This window comes from Mastigoproctus giganteus, chromosome 8 (assembly GCF_048544385.1).
Source record: "Mastigoproctus giganteus isolate SK-2022 chromosome 8, ASM4854438v1, whole genome shotgun sequence".
NCBI classification, from domain to species: domain Eukaryota; kingdom Metazoa; phylum Arthropoda; class Arachnida; order Uropygi; family Thelyphonidae; genus Mastigoproctus; species Mastigoproctus giganteus.
Window position 1 is genome coordinate 125,081,085 of NC_143582.1, and position 16,798 is coordinate 125,097,882.

Genomic DNA, 16,798 nt, shown 5'->3' on the forward strand with positions numbered 1-16,798 from the left:
AGAGTTCTTTACATACTTGAACTCGAGAAGGAAAGGGATGAATCAGATTGGTCCACTGGATATTGATGGTTCAACAGTTGAGGATCCTGCTCAGGTGGCTAACAATCTAAACGAGTATTTTGCATCTACATTCACGCATGAGGAGTTATTCAGGAAGGAGAATGATGTAGGTAAAGTAAACATTGGCAGTGAGCTGGATGATTTTGTAATAACTGAGAGGAAAGTGGAGGAGAGATTGTTGAGGATAAACATAAAAAAGGCACCTGGGGTGGATGGGATCTATCCAGTTATATTAAAGGAGGCAGCAAAGGAAGTATGCAAACCCCTAGCCATAATTATGAGAGCTTCTTTGGACTCAGGGGAGGTACCCATAGACTGGAGATGTGCAAATGTAACCCCAATTCACAAAGGAGGATCAAAGGCTGACACAAGTAATTATAGACCTGTTAGTTTAACTTCTGTTCCAGGTAAATTAATGGAGGCACTGGTTAAAGAAGCACTGCAGGATCATCTAGACAAGAATTCAGTTATAGCTCAGACGCAGCATGGTTTTGTTAAGGGCAGGTCTTGCCTGACCAATTTGATTGGATACTATGATGTAGTCACAAAAGAACTGGATGAAGGGAATAACTTTGATATTATATATTTGGATCTTAGAAAGGCTTTTGATACTGTTGCACATGGAAGACTGCTGCACAAATTGGAGCAGTGTGGCATTGGAGGCAAATTGCTGCTATGGATAAGGGGATGGTTGAGTGGCAGAAGACAGAGAGTGGTAATCAATGGACACTGCTCAACGTGGACTAATGTTATTAGTGGAGTTCCTCAAGGTTCAGTGTTGGGTCCGTTGTTGTTTTCGGTGTTTATGAATGATATTGATGATGGGATATCAAGTTTAATGTTCAAGTTTGCAGATGATACAAAGGTTGGCAGGGTCGTCAAGGACACTACTGACGCTATGCTGCTGCAACAGGATCTGGAAAGGTTGAACAGATGGGCTGAGAGGTGGCAAATGAAGTTTAACATTGACAAATGTAAAGTACTGCATATGGGAAACACTAACCCCAGAGCAACGTATCAACTCTGCGGTACCACACTGACAGTGGTGGAGAATGAAAAGGACCTGGGGGTAATTGTGCAGGGAGATATGAAGTTTGAGCAGTGCAGACGAGCTGCAAGAGTAGCTCATGGTGTCTTGTCAATGATATACAGGAATTTTTCTAGCAGGGATAAGGAGGTGATTATTCCCTTGTATAAGGCAATGGTTAGGCCACATCTTGAGTACTGTATACAGGTCTGGAGGCCTCATTTCAAGAAGGATGTAGAGCTGCTGGAACGGGTACAGAGAAGGGCAACAAGATTAGTAAATGGAACAAAGGGTTGCTCTTACGAAGAAAGGCTTAAGTTTTGCAAATTACAGAGTCTGGAGACTAGGCACCGGCGAGGTGATCTGATAGAGGTGTATAAGGCCTTGAATGGTTTGAGCATGCTCAATGCCAATGGGATTCTTCATCTTTCTCAGAATAATCACCTCAGAGGGCATAAATTCAAATTGAGGAAGGACGGATGTCGGATAGATGTGCGGAAATTTGCCTTTGGCCAGCGGGTGGTTGGTTGGTGGAACCGACTTCCATCACTTGTTGTTGAAGTTGATAGCCTAAACAAATTTAAAGCTCAACTGGACAGGTATTTCGAACGAACGGAGGGGTGAAATGGGAGAGGGTTTTTTTTTTTTTTTTTTTGGGCTGATGCTGAATAAGCTTGCTTTCTTGCATCGTATGCCTCTACTAATGCTAATGCTAAAAGGTCTGGAGGCCTCATTTTAAGAAGGATGTAGAGACACTAATCTAAAAAAACTTAAGCCTTTCTTCGTGAGAGCAACCCTTGGAACGAGTACAGAGAAGGGCAACAAGATTAGCGAATGGAATGAAGGGTTGCTCTTACGAAGAAAGGCTTAAGTTTTGCAGATTAGTGTCTGGAGACTAGGCACCTGCAAGGTGATCTGATTGAGGGGTATAAAGCCTTTAATGGTTTGAGCATGCTCAATGCTGATGGGATTCTTCCTCTTGCTCAGAATAATCACCTGAGAGGGCATAAATTCAAATTGAGGAAAGACAGATGTAGGATAGATGTGTGGAAGTTTGCCTTTAGCCAGTGGGTAGTTGGTTGGTGGAACAGACTTTCATCTTTTGTTGTGGATGTTGATAGCCTAAAGAAATTTTAGGCTGAGCTGGACAGGTATTTGGAACGAACGGAGGGGTGAAATGGGAGTGGTTTCTTTTTTCTCTGGCTAATGCTGCATAAGCTTGCTTTCTTGCATCATATGCCTCTACTTATGCTAATGCTAAAGTTTCAGTGGTGGCAAGGGGTATCCCATATGGCCTGCTTTGTAGAATTAAATATTTTTGCAGCCTTGTGATACGTAGTTATGGAATATGCCAATCAGGTATGGTGAGTATTAAAACAAACATCTGGATCAGCGATTTCCTCTTGCTTTTTTTTTGTAGATAACTATCAATATTATACTAATAAAATTATTTTTATGAGCATTCTTTTTTTTTTTTTTTTTATTGAGAAATTCTGTAAATGGGGGGAATACTCATACACTTAAATATTTTGATGGCTGTGAACTAAACATCATTGCAGATTAGCTGCACCTGTTAATGCTGTTCCTCAATAATGATAGTATGTACCAGCAGAACACTGTGCCACTACTGGGGAAGTACCACATGATTCGGGGAACATTCAGAAGACTTTGCCTCCTTAGTCTACTAATTCATCAAATCTCAGTGCAATAGAAAAGGAAAAAATAATGATATAAGACTTAAATAAAAAAAATTTGCCCAAGCTAAAAATGCAATTATTCACAATATTACAATTATGGGATGTTCTTCAGGGAGCATAACAAGTTATCCTGCAAACAGTATTTTTTCATCTTGTGATAAGTGGTTAAACATTGCCTTCACAAACTGTGCAGCAGATTTTTCACCTTGCAAAACATGTAAATGGACCATATAAGTACTGTAATTCATAGAAGATGCACTGATGCTCCATAATCTTAGTTTGTCAGAGCATAAATTCCAAAAAGACTATTTGTTAAGCATATAAAGCCCAATTCACACACACGAGAACATCTCTTTTTAATCAAGTGACGTTTTATAAATTTGGTTGTTGGACAATCAAATCTAAAAATTAATAAAAATCGCATTCTTTTATAATCATTTAAAATTACAGTAAGAGGTATCATAGTTACAAAATAGGATGTACCTGATTTTCTTAACCATTCTGTGATGCGTGTCTCACTGGCATCCATAATAAAGGAACTGGTTTCAATTGTTCTGCCTAACTGTAAAGAAGTTAAAGTCTACTTAGACCTGGAAAACACTGATTGAAATTTGTAAAAGAAACAACACAAGTCTGAATTTATGGGGGGAGGTATTCAAATTTCATTTGGAATTTCATTGTTTCTCAATGAATGGGAATCATTTTAATTTTTACACGATTATTTCATATTTTTCCCCCCTCCTTATATTAACATACTTGTGCATATGTGCTTAGGCATACTACAGGGTAGTCAGTAGAAAAAGATTGATCTGGAATCAAATATTTGGTGAGAGAAAAACTCAGAATCAGCTGATATTAAAATAAATTTTATTTTATCTATCCTAGGGTAGTCAGTAGAAAAAGATTGATCTGGAATCAAATATTTGGTGAGAGAAAACTCAGAATCAGCTGATATTAAAATAAATTTTATGTTTATATTCCAGAATAGAGTACAGGGTCAGAGGAGTTTATAAAATGATAGAATACAAGAACAGCACCCCATATTTAGCAGTCATATGGGCTTGAACACAGGTAACTCAAACACCCTGTACTAATGTATCTTGACATTTGACCACTTAGTAGCTTGCAGCCGTACAGTTCATTCAAGAGGATACTGTAAAAAAACAAGTGTATGAATGATATACTGCATTCAAGATATCCATGAAACAGTGAGCTCTCTCTCTCTTCCATACTACACAGCCACAAACAGATGTTAATCACATGAACATTAATAAAGTTGGGAAGCTTGTTCTAAACAAACTCATGTTTCTGTGCATGAAATCTCACAAGAAATGAATGTCAGTAATGAAGAGACAGTTGCTCACAGGCACCTTCTCTTTAGAAAAAGAATCATTCTTCTTCACTCTCAAATTTGACAATAAGATCATTGCAATACTGAATGGGAGATTGTAGGTTCCCCCACTCCTTTATAATCTAGACAAATCTCCTTCATATTTTCACTTATTTGGTCTTTAAAATAATTTTTAGGAGGGCAAAAAATTGATAGCAACCACTGGAGAATGCACACCAAGAAGTGCAGGTGTGCAATTTCCATTGGTTGTGAACTTATCCTAAAAATTCTATGCTGCAGAGATGTTATCCCTTCCACATTAATGAGACAAGTGTATACAAGCAGGGGTGAAAAAGTATTTCTATTGCAGAGGCTCCCAAAATGTGGGGTGCATTTGTTTTTTTTGGGGGGGAGAAATACATGTGTTGTTTTTATGAAGCACTTTTTTAATAAAATATGATGACAAACTAACCCACTAATCCAGGTACAAAACATATTTTACTTTAATCTTTGGAATCAAATGTATTGAAGTATATATTAATTTATAAAGTATGTATACTTATGGCTAAATTTTGCATCAAATCTATTTATTTGCACTTGTTTTGGAAGATGGGATGGCTCTGAAATTTATGAACTTTTTTTAAGTGGGTTGCAAGGTATAAAAGTTTTAGAACTTCTGTTCTGTTGCAACATACTTAAGCAAATACATGAAACAATAGTTGAGTATTTATTGATATGCTCTCATAAAATTCCAGGTCAAATTTGAACCCTTCATAAATTAAGAATTGCAAATAAAATAAAATACATAAATGTTTGTTATGTTTTTATTATTTCCTTACATTTTACTAGAACACCTTACTATATTTAGTAAGGAGTTTTAGTCCACAGCTCAACCAGACTTGCACAGACTAGCAGTAAGTACATAACATCCAGAACTCAACCTCACTTTTCAACATATGTACATTACTGAAATTAAAGGATATTTAGTTAGTCATTAGAATGGAAAATATTTTTTTTTGGAGAGGAATCATTGCTTTCTCCCTAGCAACTTTAACAGGATTGAATTGTTGTTTTTGTTATGTTTTAAGGCCATCTGTGATTTAGACCATATTGCATCATTGTGTATTATGTCTTCTGAAGTGTGCATTCATGGGCTGATTTGCATGTTGTGTGTGGGGAATAACTCAAAGGGAAACCCTACTCCCTCCACCTGAGATAAACTGATTACAGCCCTATTGAAAATAATTCCTTCAGTATGATGATAATTGAACCCAGACCTCTTCAAATAGTGATGTGGCAGACCTTTTATACTTCACAGAGGATGTCTTGGATTGATCACATAAGATTTACTCTTTCCTCTTTTCTATCCCTTATGTTTGCTAGTTAGACACTCTCACCATCACTATCTCTAAAAATCTTGTCAGGCATCAGTTATCTGGATTCCAAAATTAGGAACCTAATGAGTGACAAAGTTGTGGTGTAATACTCATATATTTATTTGTGTGCATCTGGTATCAATTTTCTGCTAACAGAGGATCAGCCTACTATAGTCTCTGATGCACTAGTAGCACTATGTAATTCTGATACTCAGAACATTTCATTTGTATAATTTCTAATGCTGGGAATATTTTAAATAGCCATTCACCCCATTATGTTTTCATTAAGACCTGTAAACAATAAACTGTTCACAATGTATGTATCACTAATAATAACATTTCTGAAATAATAATAACATTTCGGAATAATAATAACATTTCTGAAAACAGGTTAACTAAGAAAGAGAACTGCATTCATAAGACCATAAGATAGGAAACTTACTTTTGCTGATTGTTCTTCCATACACTTGACGCTGCATTCCAAAAAATGTATATAAAACTTGAGAATATCTTGAACAGTGAAGGACTTCATCAAACCTTTTAGAAGAAAACTATTTTAGAATTTTGATTTTTGAAACAAATATTTATTTTATATCTCTTTTCTAACTAGTTTTATAACTCCATGTAACCTTCTGTTGCTAGTTTGGTATCTGACAAATGCCACTTTTTAAATTTTTCCTAATTTTTTTTTAAATTTGCAAGTAAAATCAAATCTTCCCATGTACCTTTGCTCATCAAAGGTACATGGGAGTATTCTCTAACTTATTATACAGTATTTTCTGCTTTCATTTCAACATACTATGAATTACAAAACAATTTTTTTTGTGTGGAATTTAGCAGATGTTAGGCAAAAGCATCTTTCTTTCTTCTAGGCAATTCCCATTCACATGTGGTATCTAATCTTGCTGTAAAGCTTAAAATTTGTGGTTAAATGCAAAGGGATGATAAAACTACAGATTCTGCATTTGACAAACACCACAGAAGCATTCTGGGTTTCATTTGCGAAAATTGCTAATTGTTCACAAAAATTAAGCATATAAAGCATCAAATAAAATGTGATAAAAACTTTCTTCATTATTATTGTTTTCCTCATTTATTTTCCTTCAATATTTTTTAACTGGGTTTAAAAAAAAAATTATCACACAATTGCAACACAAATGTCTGCTAAATTGAGGACATGAGTGATAGAAGGTTAATTGCATTTTGGTAATTTTATAGGCAAATGCTGAATACTTGGTACAATGAATTCTGTAATATAATAACTGGTGAGGGGCCTCTCAACTGATAGGCCACAAAGGCAGTGAGGAGGGCTTAAAAATATTTCTCACAGTTCAGAAAAAATATTTCTGGACTGTGAGAAATGTTTTGAAGTTTATGCTGAGAATTAGTGAAAAATGCTGAACTTCTGAGACTAGGTAGTATAACTGTCATAAATATATAAATTTAGGAAACTCAATGTCATTCATTGTGTTTTAGATCAGTGAGGAAATAGGTCTAGTTCTATATTGCCACAATATGGCAGTAGGCCTCCTATGATACTAACCCTTTGTTTTCTTGAATCAGAGAGGAAAAAAAAAAAAACTGCAGTGCTCACTCTTGTTGGATGATACCTTTTTACTAAGCTGTTACTGATTTAGTTAACATATATATAGTGCATCAATTTTACATGTAATGAAAGAGAAGTTTGCCAAAATGTATGGATAAATTAAACATCTCTTACTGTGATGTAAGACACAAAGTTGTCCCGTTCTTACATTAAATACAGACAGCTTTGCTCTCTCAAAGAAAAATGTACACTATCATTTGTAACCTTCAATTGGCAAAACATGAAAGAGATGTCAGCATTCCTTATATGGAAAAAGCTGATCATTTGCAATTTGCGACATAGGATGACGTACTCTAACCAATTACAGATAAGGAAAGGAATGTCATTGTGACAGATGTCAGTGATAGTGTGTGGAAACATGGCTGAAATATGTGACAGTATAGCTCCTCAGTGGTGTAACTATCATGCCACCAGGTTCACAACTGCAAGGGAGATCCCAAAGAGTCAGGGGCCTGCTCGTTGGTTATTTGGGGGGGGGGGGAAGCTGTTTGGAATTCCATAGGAGAGCCCATGAGAATTCCAAATGAAATTGTCACTGCTGGATGCTGGCATATGAGGAAAATTTTCACTATTTAAGAGCAAGAGATTCAGAAATGGAAGCTTAACAGGCACTTCTTGTCAACAGTTTGGTGCATAATTGTGTGGGTGGAGTACTAGCCAATACCCACACATTATGCACAAAATACATCCACTGCTAAAATCAAGATACTTTACCAGATAAATAATTTAGAACAATCATTTTAATTATCTATATATAAATGAAATCCATATACACTCCCACTTAACAGTTTAAAATCAAAACTGTTAGAATCAAAAATTAAAAGTTTTTGTTAATTTTTTTTGAAATTAGCTATGACAATGTAAGGTTTAAATATTAAAAAAAAAAAAAAAAAACACATTACAAAAGTATTTTAAGATTTTTTATTAAACATTGAAAAATTTACAGCAAAAAATATTGAAATGATTAATATTACAATTATAATGATTTTCCATCAAAATCTCATCCACATGATTTTATCATTTACACAGCCATGGCATTCTGGTGATTAATTTTATAGTATCTGGACTAACATTATTCTAAGCAATCTGCAACGTTGCTCATAAATTTTGTGAAGATGGGCAATCTGGATGATATCCATAAAAGCTGTAATGGGTTAATGTCAGGTGACTGGGGTTCAACACCATAAATTGCAATAACCTCAACCTCTCCTGTTGTTTAGTTGCTAGAAAGTGCCTGCACAGTTAAAGCTGTGCTTCGGGTCACTTGTTGTAATATAATTTCTTCCACAAAAGTCAAAGTCAGAGGATAGTGCATTATGTCTAAGAATGTATTTATAGCCTTCTTGTCTTAAAATTCCTTCAATTCTGATTGTCACATTATAGAAATACACAAGCAACCCCAGATTATGATGGAACCACTACTGTGCTTGACTGTAAGCACTAAACAATGTAGCACAATTTTTTCCTCAGTTGATTGTCTCACAAGAACAAAAACACTATGCTTATATCCAAAAATTTCAAATTTGGATTCATCCATGTACAGTATGTTTTTCCACTCTTTAATTGTCCAATGTTGATGGCTTCAGCCATCAACATTGGACAATTAAAGCTCAAGCCAACCAGGTCTTTGATTTTCCAGTTTTAATAAGAGTTTTCAGATCACTACATAACCACGAAATCTTGCTTGTGTAAGATGAAATTTTACAGTGGATGTAGACATGGGAGTTTCTCTGTTCCTATTGAACTCAGACTTCAGGTGCAGTAAGTCATTGATTGTATTTAGAAATCAGTGGTATGATTTTATCTTGTGCTTCTGTTTTATGTGTGGTTGTGCTGTCATAGTTTAAACTGCTTGAATCATCGAATGGTAGTTTGTACTTCTTTAAATGAAACACCTAGTTTTTTGTCAATACTTCTCACAGAATAACTTTCTTTATATAGAATTATAACAGTACTTCTTTTTTCAATGCTCAATTCCTTATTTCTTGCCAATTTTATTATTATTAATTTTACAATATTATTAATTTTCCCAAACATACAAAACTTACAGGAAACACTCTTTCTGTATGGCAGGCGTTCAATTTTATAAGTTACATGAATGTCAGTTGTCAATGTGAATGTTTATAATTTAGGTAAAAAAAAAAGTGCTATGAGTATTTATGAATTTTAGCCTTATCACATTTTCAAAACTCCAGACTAAAAAACACATTCATTTGAGAATGTCCCCTAATTTATCAACTGTGATACTCAAATTTGTTTGTTAAATAAAATTTTAAAAGTAAACTCCACATGACTAGCTTTCAGCAGTGGTGTATGTCTATTGTCCTTATGTGTGAAGTTGTTAGTCCCTTCAGTAAGAGTCATATAATTATATAACCCAAATTCTATCCCTAACATATATACAAACTGAGTTGTTAAAGATGATCCATATGCATATATTATGATGGTTTCAAATCAAAATTAAAGCTTGAATCCAACTAACATATATATATTATATAATTTTTAAAATATGATTATATTTATTCTCTCTAGCACAAGAAAACAAGAATTTATTAAAAACTTTCTGCAGTGTAAATACACTGCTTAGAATATCTCTTCATGGCCACATGGTCCTTTAATTGTAAACAAAGAAATTTAAAGAAAGATTTTTTTCCGAATGATTTCAATTTCTGAATGATATCAACTTCTGGTGAGTACTACTTTGCATTTATCTATTATTAATTAATGCATCTTTTTGTTTCAAGCTTTATAAATGCTTCTGTTTCAGAGGGGTGGACAAGGATGGGATACCAGAAGTATATCAAATTACAGGGAACTAAATGATTCTGTGATAACAGAGGAAAGTGGAAGAGAAATTGTTGAAGTTAAACATACAAAAGGCTGCTGGGGGTGAATGGATCTATTGAATATATTAAGAAAGGCAGTGAAAGAGGTAAGAAAATCTTTAGCCATAATTATGAGAAAATCTTTGGACTAAGGGGAGGTCCCTATGGACTGAAGCTGTGTGCGGATGTATCCGAAATTCACAAAGGGGATCAAAGGGTGAAGTGAGTAATTACTAACCTGTAAGTGTAACTTCCGGAATAGGAATTTTTCTAGCAGGGATAAGGAGGTGATTATTCCCTTATATAGAGATGCTGGAATGTACAGAGAAGGGCAACAAGATTAGTGAATGGAACAAAGGGGTGCTCTTACGAAGACAGGCTTAAGTTTTGCAAATTACAGTGTCTGGAGACTAGGCACCAATGAGGTGATGTGATAGAGGTGTATAAAGCCTTGAATGGTTTGAGCATGCTGATGGGATTCTTCCTCTTGCTCAGAATAATCACCTGAGAGGGCATAAATTCAAATTGAGGAAGGACAGATGTAGGATAGACGTGAGGAAATTTGCCTTTAGCCAGCGGGTGGTTGGTTGGTGGAACAGACTTCCATCCCTTGTCGTGGAAGTTGATAGCCTAAATAAGTTTAAGGCTCAGCTGGACAGGTATTTCGAATGAACAGAGGGGTGAAGTGGAAGTGGTTATTTTTTATTTATTTATTTTTTTTTTTTTTTGGCTGATGCTGCATAAGCTTGCTTTCTTGCATCAAATGCCTCTACTAATGCTAATGCTAAGTTTGAAAGCCATAGTATTCAGTTTTAGCTATATGTAATGCAATTTCAAACTTCACCTTTCAGTGATTTATCTGTTATGTATTCTTTCACTCTTCACAATCAGGTCTTTTGTTTTTGTTTTTTGAATAGTATTCAAGTTATTAACACGAGTTAGTTATCATGAAGTGCAAGTTAAGTGTTATTTAAAGTTACTAATACAAATCTTAGCGTTATATAAAATTTGTACTGTCAAATGATGTCAGTACTGCTATTACACACACAGAGAGAGAGAGAGAGAGAGAGAGAGAGAGAGAGAGAGAGAGAGAGAGAGAGAGAGAGAGAGAGACCTTGAATATCTAAGCGTCCAATCCTGACCAGATACACTGGATGCCCTTCCTTATCAAATCCTAAAAATCCATGGCCACAGTATTCTTGTAACACCTAAAAACAGAATAAGAATAAATTAATACAGATATACAGTACACACTGCTCTATCATTAATCTCTGAATGCCTGCATGTCTATAAATAACTTATTTACAAAGAAAAACTAATAACATGTGCTGAAACCGTTAGTTTTTGACAATCTCTAGTCTCTGTGGAGCACTCTCCACCAATTTTTTGTAAATGTCCTCTAATATTTTCCGCCATTTGGTTTTGGTCTTCAAAGTGGTGAACAGTTCGGCTTTTTTTTTTGACAGTTACACACACACACACACACACACACACACACACACACACACACACACACACACACACACACAATGTAAACAGAATGGCCATGGAACATTCTCCTACTGATACAAGTATGAGCCTTCCCTGATGTGCTGCCACAATGTAGGTAATGCATTATTGTCAGGATGATAGTCCAGACAGACCTCAGCATTCAAGGTTTTGTCCAAAACAACCTATGGTCTCAGACCAAACCATGGAAAACAGTCCCAGGCCATCATGCTGCCTCTGTCAAACCTAACTGTCAGAATGATACAGTTCAGGGTTGCTTTCTCTGAACAAATGCCACACCCAGGCGAGACCCAGTCACCATCAGACTGGGTGATCATGAACTGTGACTTGTCACTCCAAAGCACAGTTTTTCCTTGGTTTACTGTTCAAGAATGGCTTTACGCTAAGTTAGACAGCATCTAGCACTGTATTGGTGCTGACATGTCCCAATAAATTTCACTGAAGGTGTGTGTGTGTGCGTGCGTGCGTGTGTGTGTGCGCGCGCGCGCGCTGTGACGTTGGCCTGCATTCCGAGCAGATGATTCTTTGCAAGCTCTCCTATATCATGTTCCTTCAGCCTTGGAGGCCTTTGGTTCATTTTGCAGTGGTTTTGGATGCTTCCATTTGCAGAATCACACCACAATTCTTCATCCTTAGGGATCTTCAGTGCTGTTGGAACATCACATGATTGCTTATGTGGCACCCTATTATCATTTCATGCTGGAAGTCTGTTAATGCTGTCAATTGCAGCATCTTGTATTCAAAATCATACTACTCTCTCCTTGAAGGTCTATAAGCATATTTATAGTTCTGTTTGACATGTGGTGCTTGGGTAGGACACGACAACTCTCAACAGAGGAGCAGCTGAATATTAATGGCAGGGAATTGTATACTGTATTATCTTCACCTGTTTTTAAATTAACTATAACTGATAATGATACCTTTTGAATTCAGTGGAAGACTTAATTCAAATAAATAAAATTTTATGAATAAAATATGAATTTTATGAATCCTGGAAACTGTGGTTTTTCGTCCAGAAAGCAGAAAATCAACCACAGAACACACAATTTACACAAAATTTATATACGGTGCAATATGACCTAAGTTGCTGAAGTGCCTTAAAAAATAAAAAATAAAGCGAATACATGTTGCATAAAATTAGTGTTAAAATGCTATAACTTACATATAGCTTGGGTGGCCATTAATAACACTGTTTTCAAACTGTTTTTTTCCCTAAGAAGCAGTTAATGCTTTTATGATTTGTAACATAACTGGTTTAAATTAACTGAAAATATACACCAGCAAATTCTGCCAAAGTTATTAATATGTAAGAGTCACTAGAAGTCTGTTGGAGCAATAGCATTCACATGGCAAATTATACTAATCAATAGAGAACACTTGTTTTTATGTAATTTAATGTTGATAAAATCCACTCCAGTACAAACTTCTAATTGTATAGTACTGAATCAAAAAAAAAAAAACATTGTGGATAAGCTCTTTTTTTTTAGTAATATGATTTAGGGATAGTAAAAAAAAATTATCTATAGATATGAATTTACATCAGATTTCACTATGAGAAATATATTGCAGCTGCCCTGTTTCAGGTATTCACACTATGGTGTGGAGCACTTGTAACATGGCAGGCAGTATGCCCCCAGTTCCATAAAGTTAATCTTAACTTAAATTATTATTATTAATTCATGTTTTTTGAGCCTCCAACTGAATCAGCCATCCAGTTTTTGAAGTCAGCACAGGGCTACATGTAAACAGGTACAAAAGGTGCTTTTGGGTCCTGAACTTACTTGGGGGGATACTCTTTTTGGAAGTCCCCACTTACCATGGGCCTTCCAATACCTACTATTGGCAGAAAATGGGAATTTTGATAGCATCAATAAATATGTATTTCAGTTAACATATCTTGTCCAACAAAAATATTTTTTGTCATATGCAATGAAAATATGTGATTCTGGAGGAAATAAACTCGCTGATTCTGAAAATCACCATAAAAAGTCTCTATAATGTCTAGACCAAAAGGTGTACCAACATTTAATGTTAAAATAAAGGGATATATACATGTAATTCAAGTTTGTAATACAAGTGTAAAAAAATATTATACGTTCTCTATAACTTATTCAATTTTGGAAAAATTATCATAAATCATAGCGAAATAGTTATATTTCAATAATATATAATTGGCTTACCTGCAATTGGCCTTAAAAATGTTTGCTACTAAGAGATTTTCTCTTGTATTCCTGCTTATTCTCCCTCACAAGGAACCGGCAGTAATTCCCTATCATTATTCACCCCAGGGGCTCACATCTGGTGAGTATGGGCTTGGAAAGCTGGATATCATCATCATTCTTCTCTTTCTTACTTTCTTGGTGATTTCCTTCTACTTCTGACTCTCTCAAGATAACATGGGAAATTTTTTTTTTTTTTTTTTTTTTGGCTGGTGCAGCATAAGCCTCAGGCTTCCTTGCACCTTAAGGCTAATAATAATAATAATAATAATAATAATAATAATTACAGAATCCCAGCGACCTTTGTACTGCTTTTCCATTGTGAAATATCTTGATGAAATTGCTCCCCTTATTCATCACTCACATCTCATAGATTTTCGGGGAAAAATTTGAGGTGGGAATGAAGAAAATGAATTTTCAATGACATTCAACAGCCCATGTTTTTGTAGCACTCAAGTAAATTAGACACCAACATTTTATGTTTGTTTGTTTGTTATTTGGTTTTTAGGAGCATTAGCAACTAAGGCCATATTGCTCCGGGAATATGCGGTGGTCATTCCCTGACCTTTCCGCATCCTCCATATTTGGTGGTGATGGGCTCGAACCCCGGTCTAATCAAGAAGCGTGTGCTACGCACTGCTGCTGCTCCTTCCCACCTGGCAACGGAGGCGTCAAACAACATTTTATAGTTTTATTCTTTCTTATTACCCAAAAAACCACCTTAAATGATCGCCAAGCTGCCAATTCAACCTCTTTAACTGCGTTTCAAACACATCACCCAAAAACATTTCAGGAGTTTCCTAATTTGGGGTCCTATGAAAATTCCTTCCTAAAGTTTGGCATATGTTAAATTAAGAAACACACTTCTCTAGTATTCAAATCCTTTATCTTTTTATCTAGTCCCTTCACAAAATTTTTCATCAATCCAAGTTTGATGTGCAGGGGTGGAAGAAAAATCTTGTTTGACTGCACTAAAGGAATATATTTTGCATTACATTGTTCTGGTATGAACTTGTCCCGCTTGTCTCAGTGTTGCACAATATAATGTTCTTCTGTCACAGGACTGTCCCACAAACACAAAAAAACAACATTTTGTGAAACTCCCCCTACAAGCTAACAAGCAAACCAATAACCTTAAGATCACTGCATATGTTCCAACCATAATCCTGGTATTTTATAGATGTAGAGCCTTGGACGTGCTTTCGTGACTTTCTTTAAGTCCAATTATATGAAACACCGGAACTGATGGAAATTCGATGTCATTATGAAGCAAAACTGCTTTTAAACTTAATTTTGAGGCATCTATGAATGAATGCCATTCATCTGACTTACAGACGATACCTAGTTCTTTCAGAAATCCAATAATGTCTTTGCAAAAACACATAGTCCTCCATAGCAAAATATTTCAAAACCTTTTCACATCTTTTTCAAAATGCTGAAATATTTGTTCCTGCTTCAAGTATATTCCACTGCTATAACCTAGAACCTAACAGTTCAGCTTGCTGTTTCAGCACATTTAAGTCTCAAACTAAATCATTCACCTCATCTTGTTTGAATAAATGTACCTCACTCCGAGCTTACTGGCTGATAGTCAACGTCTTGTGAAGGTGGAGGCTTCCGGGGAATCTTGAACTTGATTACTATTATCTTCCCCACTACTGTTATCCCAAGTTTTGGAGGGCACTGGTACTGGCAAATTATCACTGTGTTGAAAGTGCTGAATTGCAGAAGGTATATTTGGATATATTATGTCATGTTTGTTTTTTTAGACATACCAGATATACTTGTCATACAGAAGTAGCAATCAATGTGGTTAGATGATTCTTGCCAAACCACAGGACTACAAAAGGTAACACTTTGAGTTTGCCACGTAACCACTTCCTAAAGTTTGCCATACAGATAATACAACACTTGTGAGGTGCCCAAGGTTTGTCTTGATCACCAATTTTACATCTGAAATAAAAATATGAAAGTTTTGTAATGTCATAGATAATTTTCCTTTGAGTCTTTGGGGTAAACTACCCATTTGTGTTGATGATTGATACACTTCCTATGTGTCTCCTTATTCATTGTAGCACTAAATGAATTTCTGAAAATGTAAATTCAGTTCAGTTCAGAAAGTTCAGTTTTGAACTTTATAAAAACAACACATTCAAATTTTATTACTACACAGTGCACAGACATGGCAACTTACTAGTTCTACTCATGTGAAAACACTGAAAGGAAAAATATTTGCAAATTGGCAGATAGAGCCAGAAATTCTTTTACTTCTAAGGCAAGGGTTAATTTTATCTTATTTTATTGTTTATTATTAGGTATATTTTGTAGTTTACAAAAATATACCTATGTAAATCTAAGGATACGCCATTACAGAATTTTTAGTGTGAACCCCCGGAACACTCTGGCGAACCCTTGGGGGTTCGTGAATGGTCTAGATGATCCTGCAATGCTTAGTTTACTACCCATTTATGATAGCTTGTGCTAACAGAAAAGCCCAATAAACTGGAAAGTGCAAATTGTTTTTATTGTTTTATGGTTGTCACCTCCAGAAACGTGCTTCAGAAAAATATCACAAATGCGTTCAGAATTCATTCTTATAACAAAACATAGCAATAAACGGTGAAAGTGTAGTGCATTTTAATTATTTGAGTAGCTGATTCTAGTAACCAGTGATCACTGGTGCCAACTTATTTCACTCTACAATGGTTTACGATTGTCTCAGACCAGACCAGATCACGTGATCCGTTGTCTCAGCCAATAGCAGCATTTGTAAATGTGTTGGGCACGTGTTTTGTTTTCATATCCTTTAGTTCAAGTGATTTTTCTGTGCTTGCTTTCCATAAATTTACTGTATTGAATTCTCAAATGTACAACATTGCATAATATGGCCCCTAAAAAGCACAGTAAAAAGAAAATTTCAATTAAAATTAAACAAGAAATAGTGAAAAAACATGATGATGGTGCTAAAATTAGTTCATTGGTGTGCAAATATGGTTTTTTCACAGTCAACCATTTCTACCATAGTTAAATAAAAAGAAAACTTTAAAAAAGTTAAAGTGACGAATCTAACACAGTTCAAAAACGCAGAGAACTGACTGTAGAAATGGAAAGGCTTTTGTTGCTGTGGATAAAAGAAAAACAAATGAAGG

General features: G+C 35.4%; 1 protein-coding gene across 4 annotated transcripts in view; it reads right to left on the minus strand.

The window, feature by feature from the left end:
• LOC150081800 (SEC14-like protein 2) overlaps window positions 1–16,798 on the minus strand; it is a 219,284-nt gene that overhangs the window by 89,852 nt on the left and 112,634 nt on the right. For all 4 annotated transcript variants that reach the window (XM_090379677.1, XM_090379676.1, XM_090379675.1 and 1 more), the window contains exons 6-8: window positions 11,036–11,129; window positions 5,933–6,027; window positions 3,268–3,346 (exon numbers count right to left, since the gene is read on the minus strand). In XM_090379677.1, coding sequence (XP_090235803.1) covers window positions 3,268–3,346; window positions 5,933–6,027; window positions 11,036–11,129 — 268 coding nt within the window. The remainder of the gene's footprint in view (window positions 1–3,267; window positions 3,347–5,932; window positions 6,028–11,035; window positions 11,130–16,798) is intronic.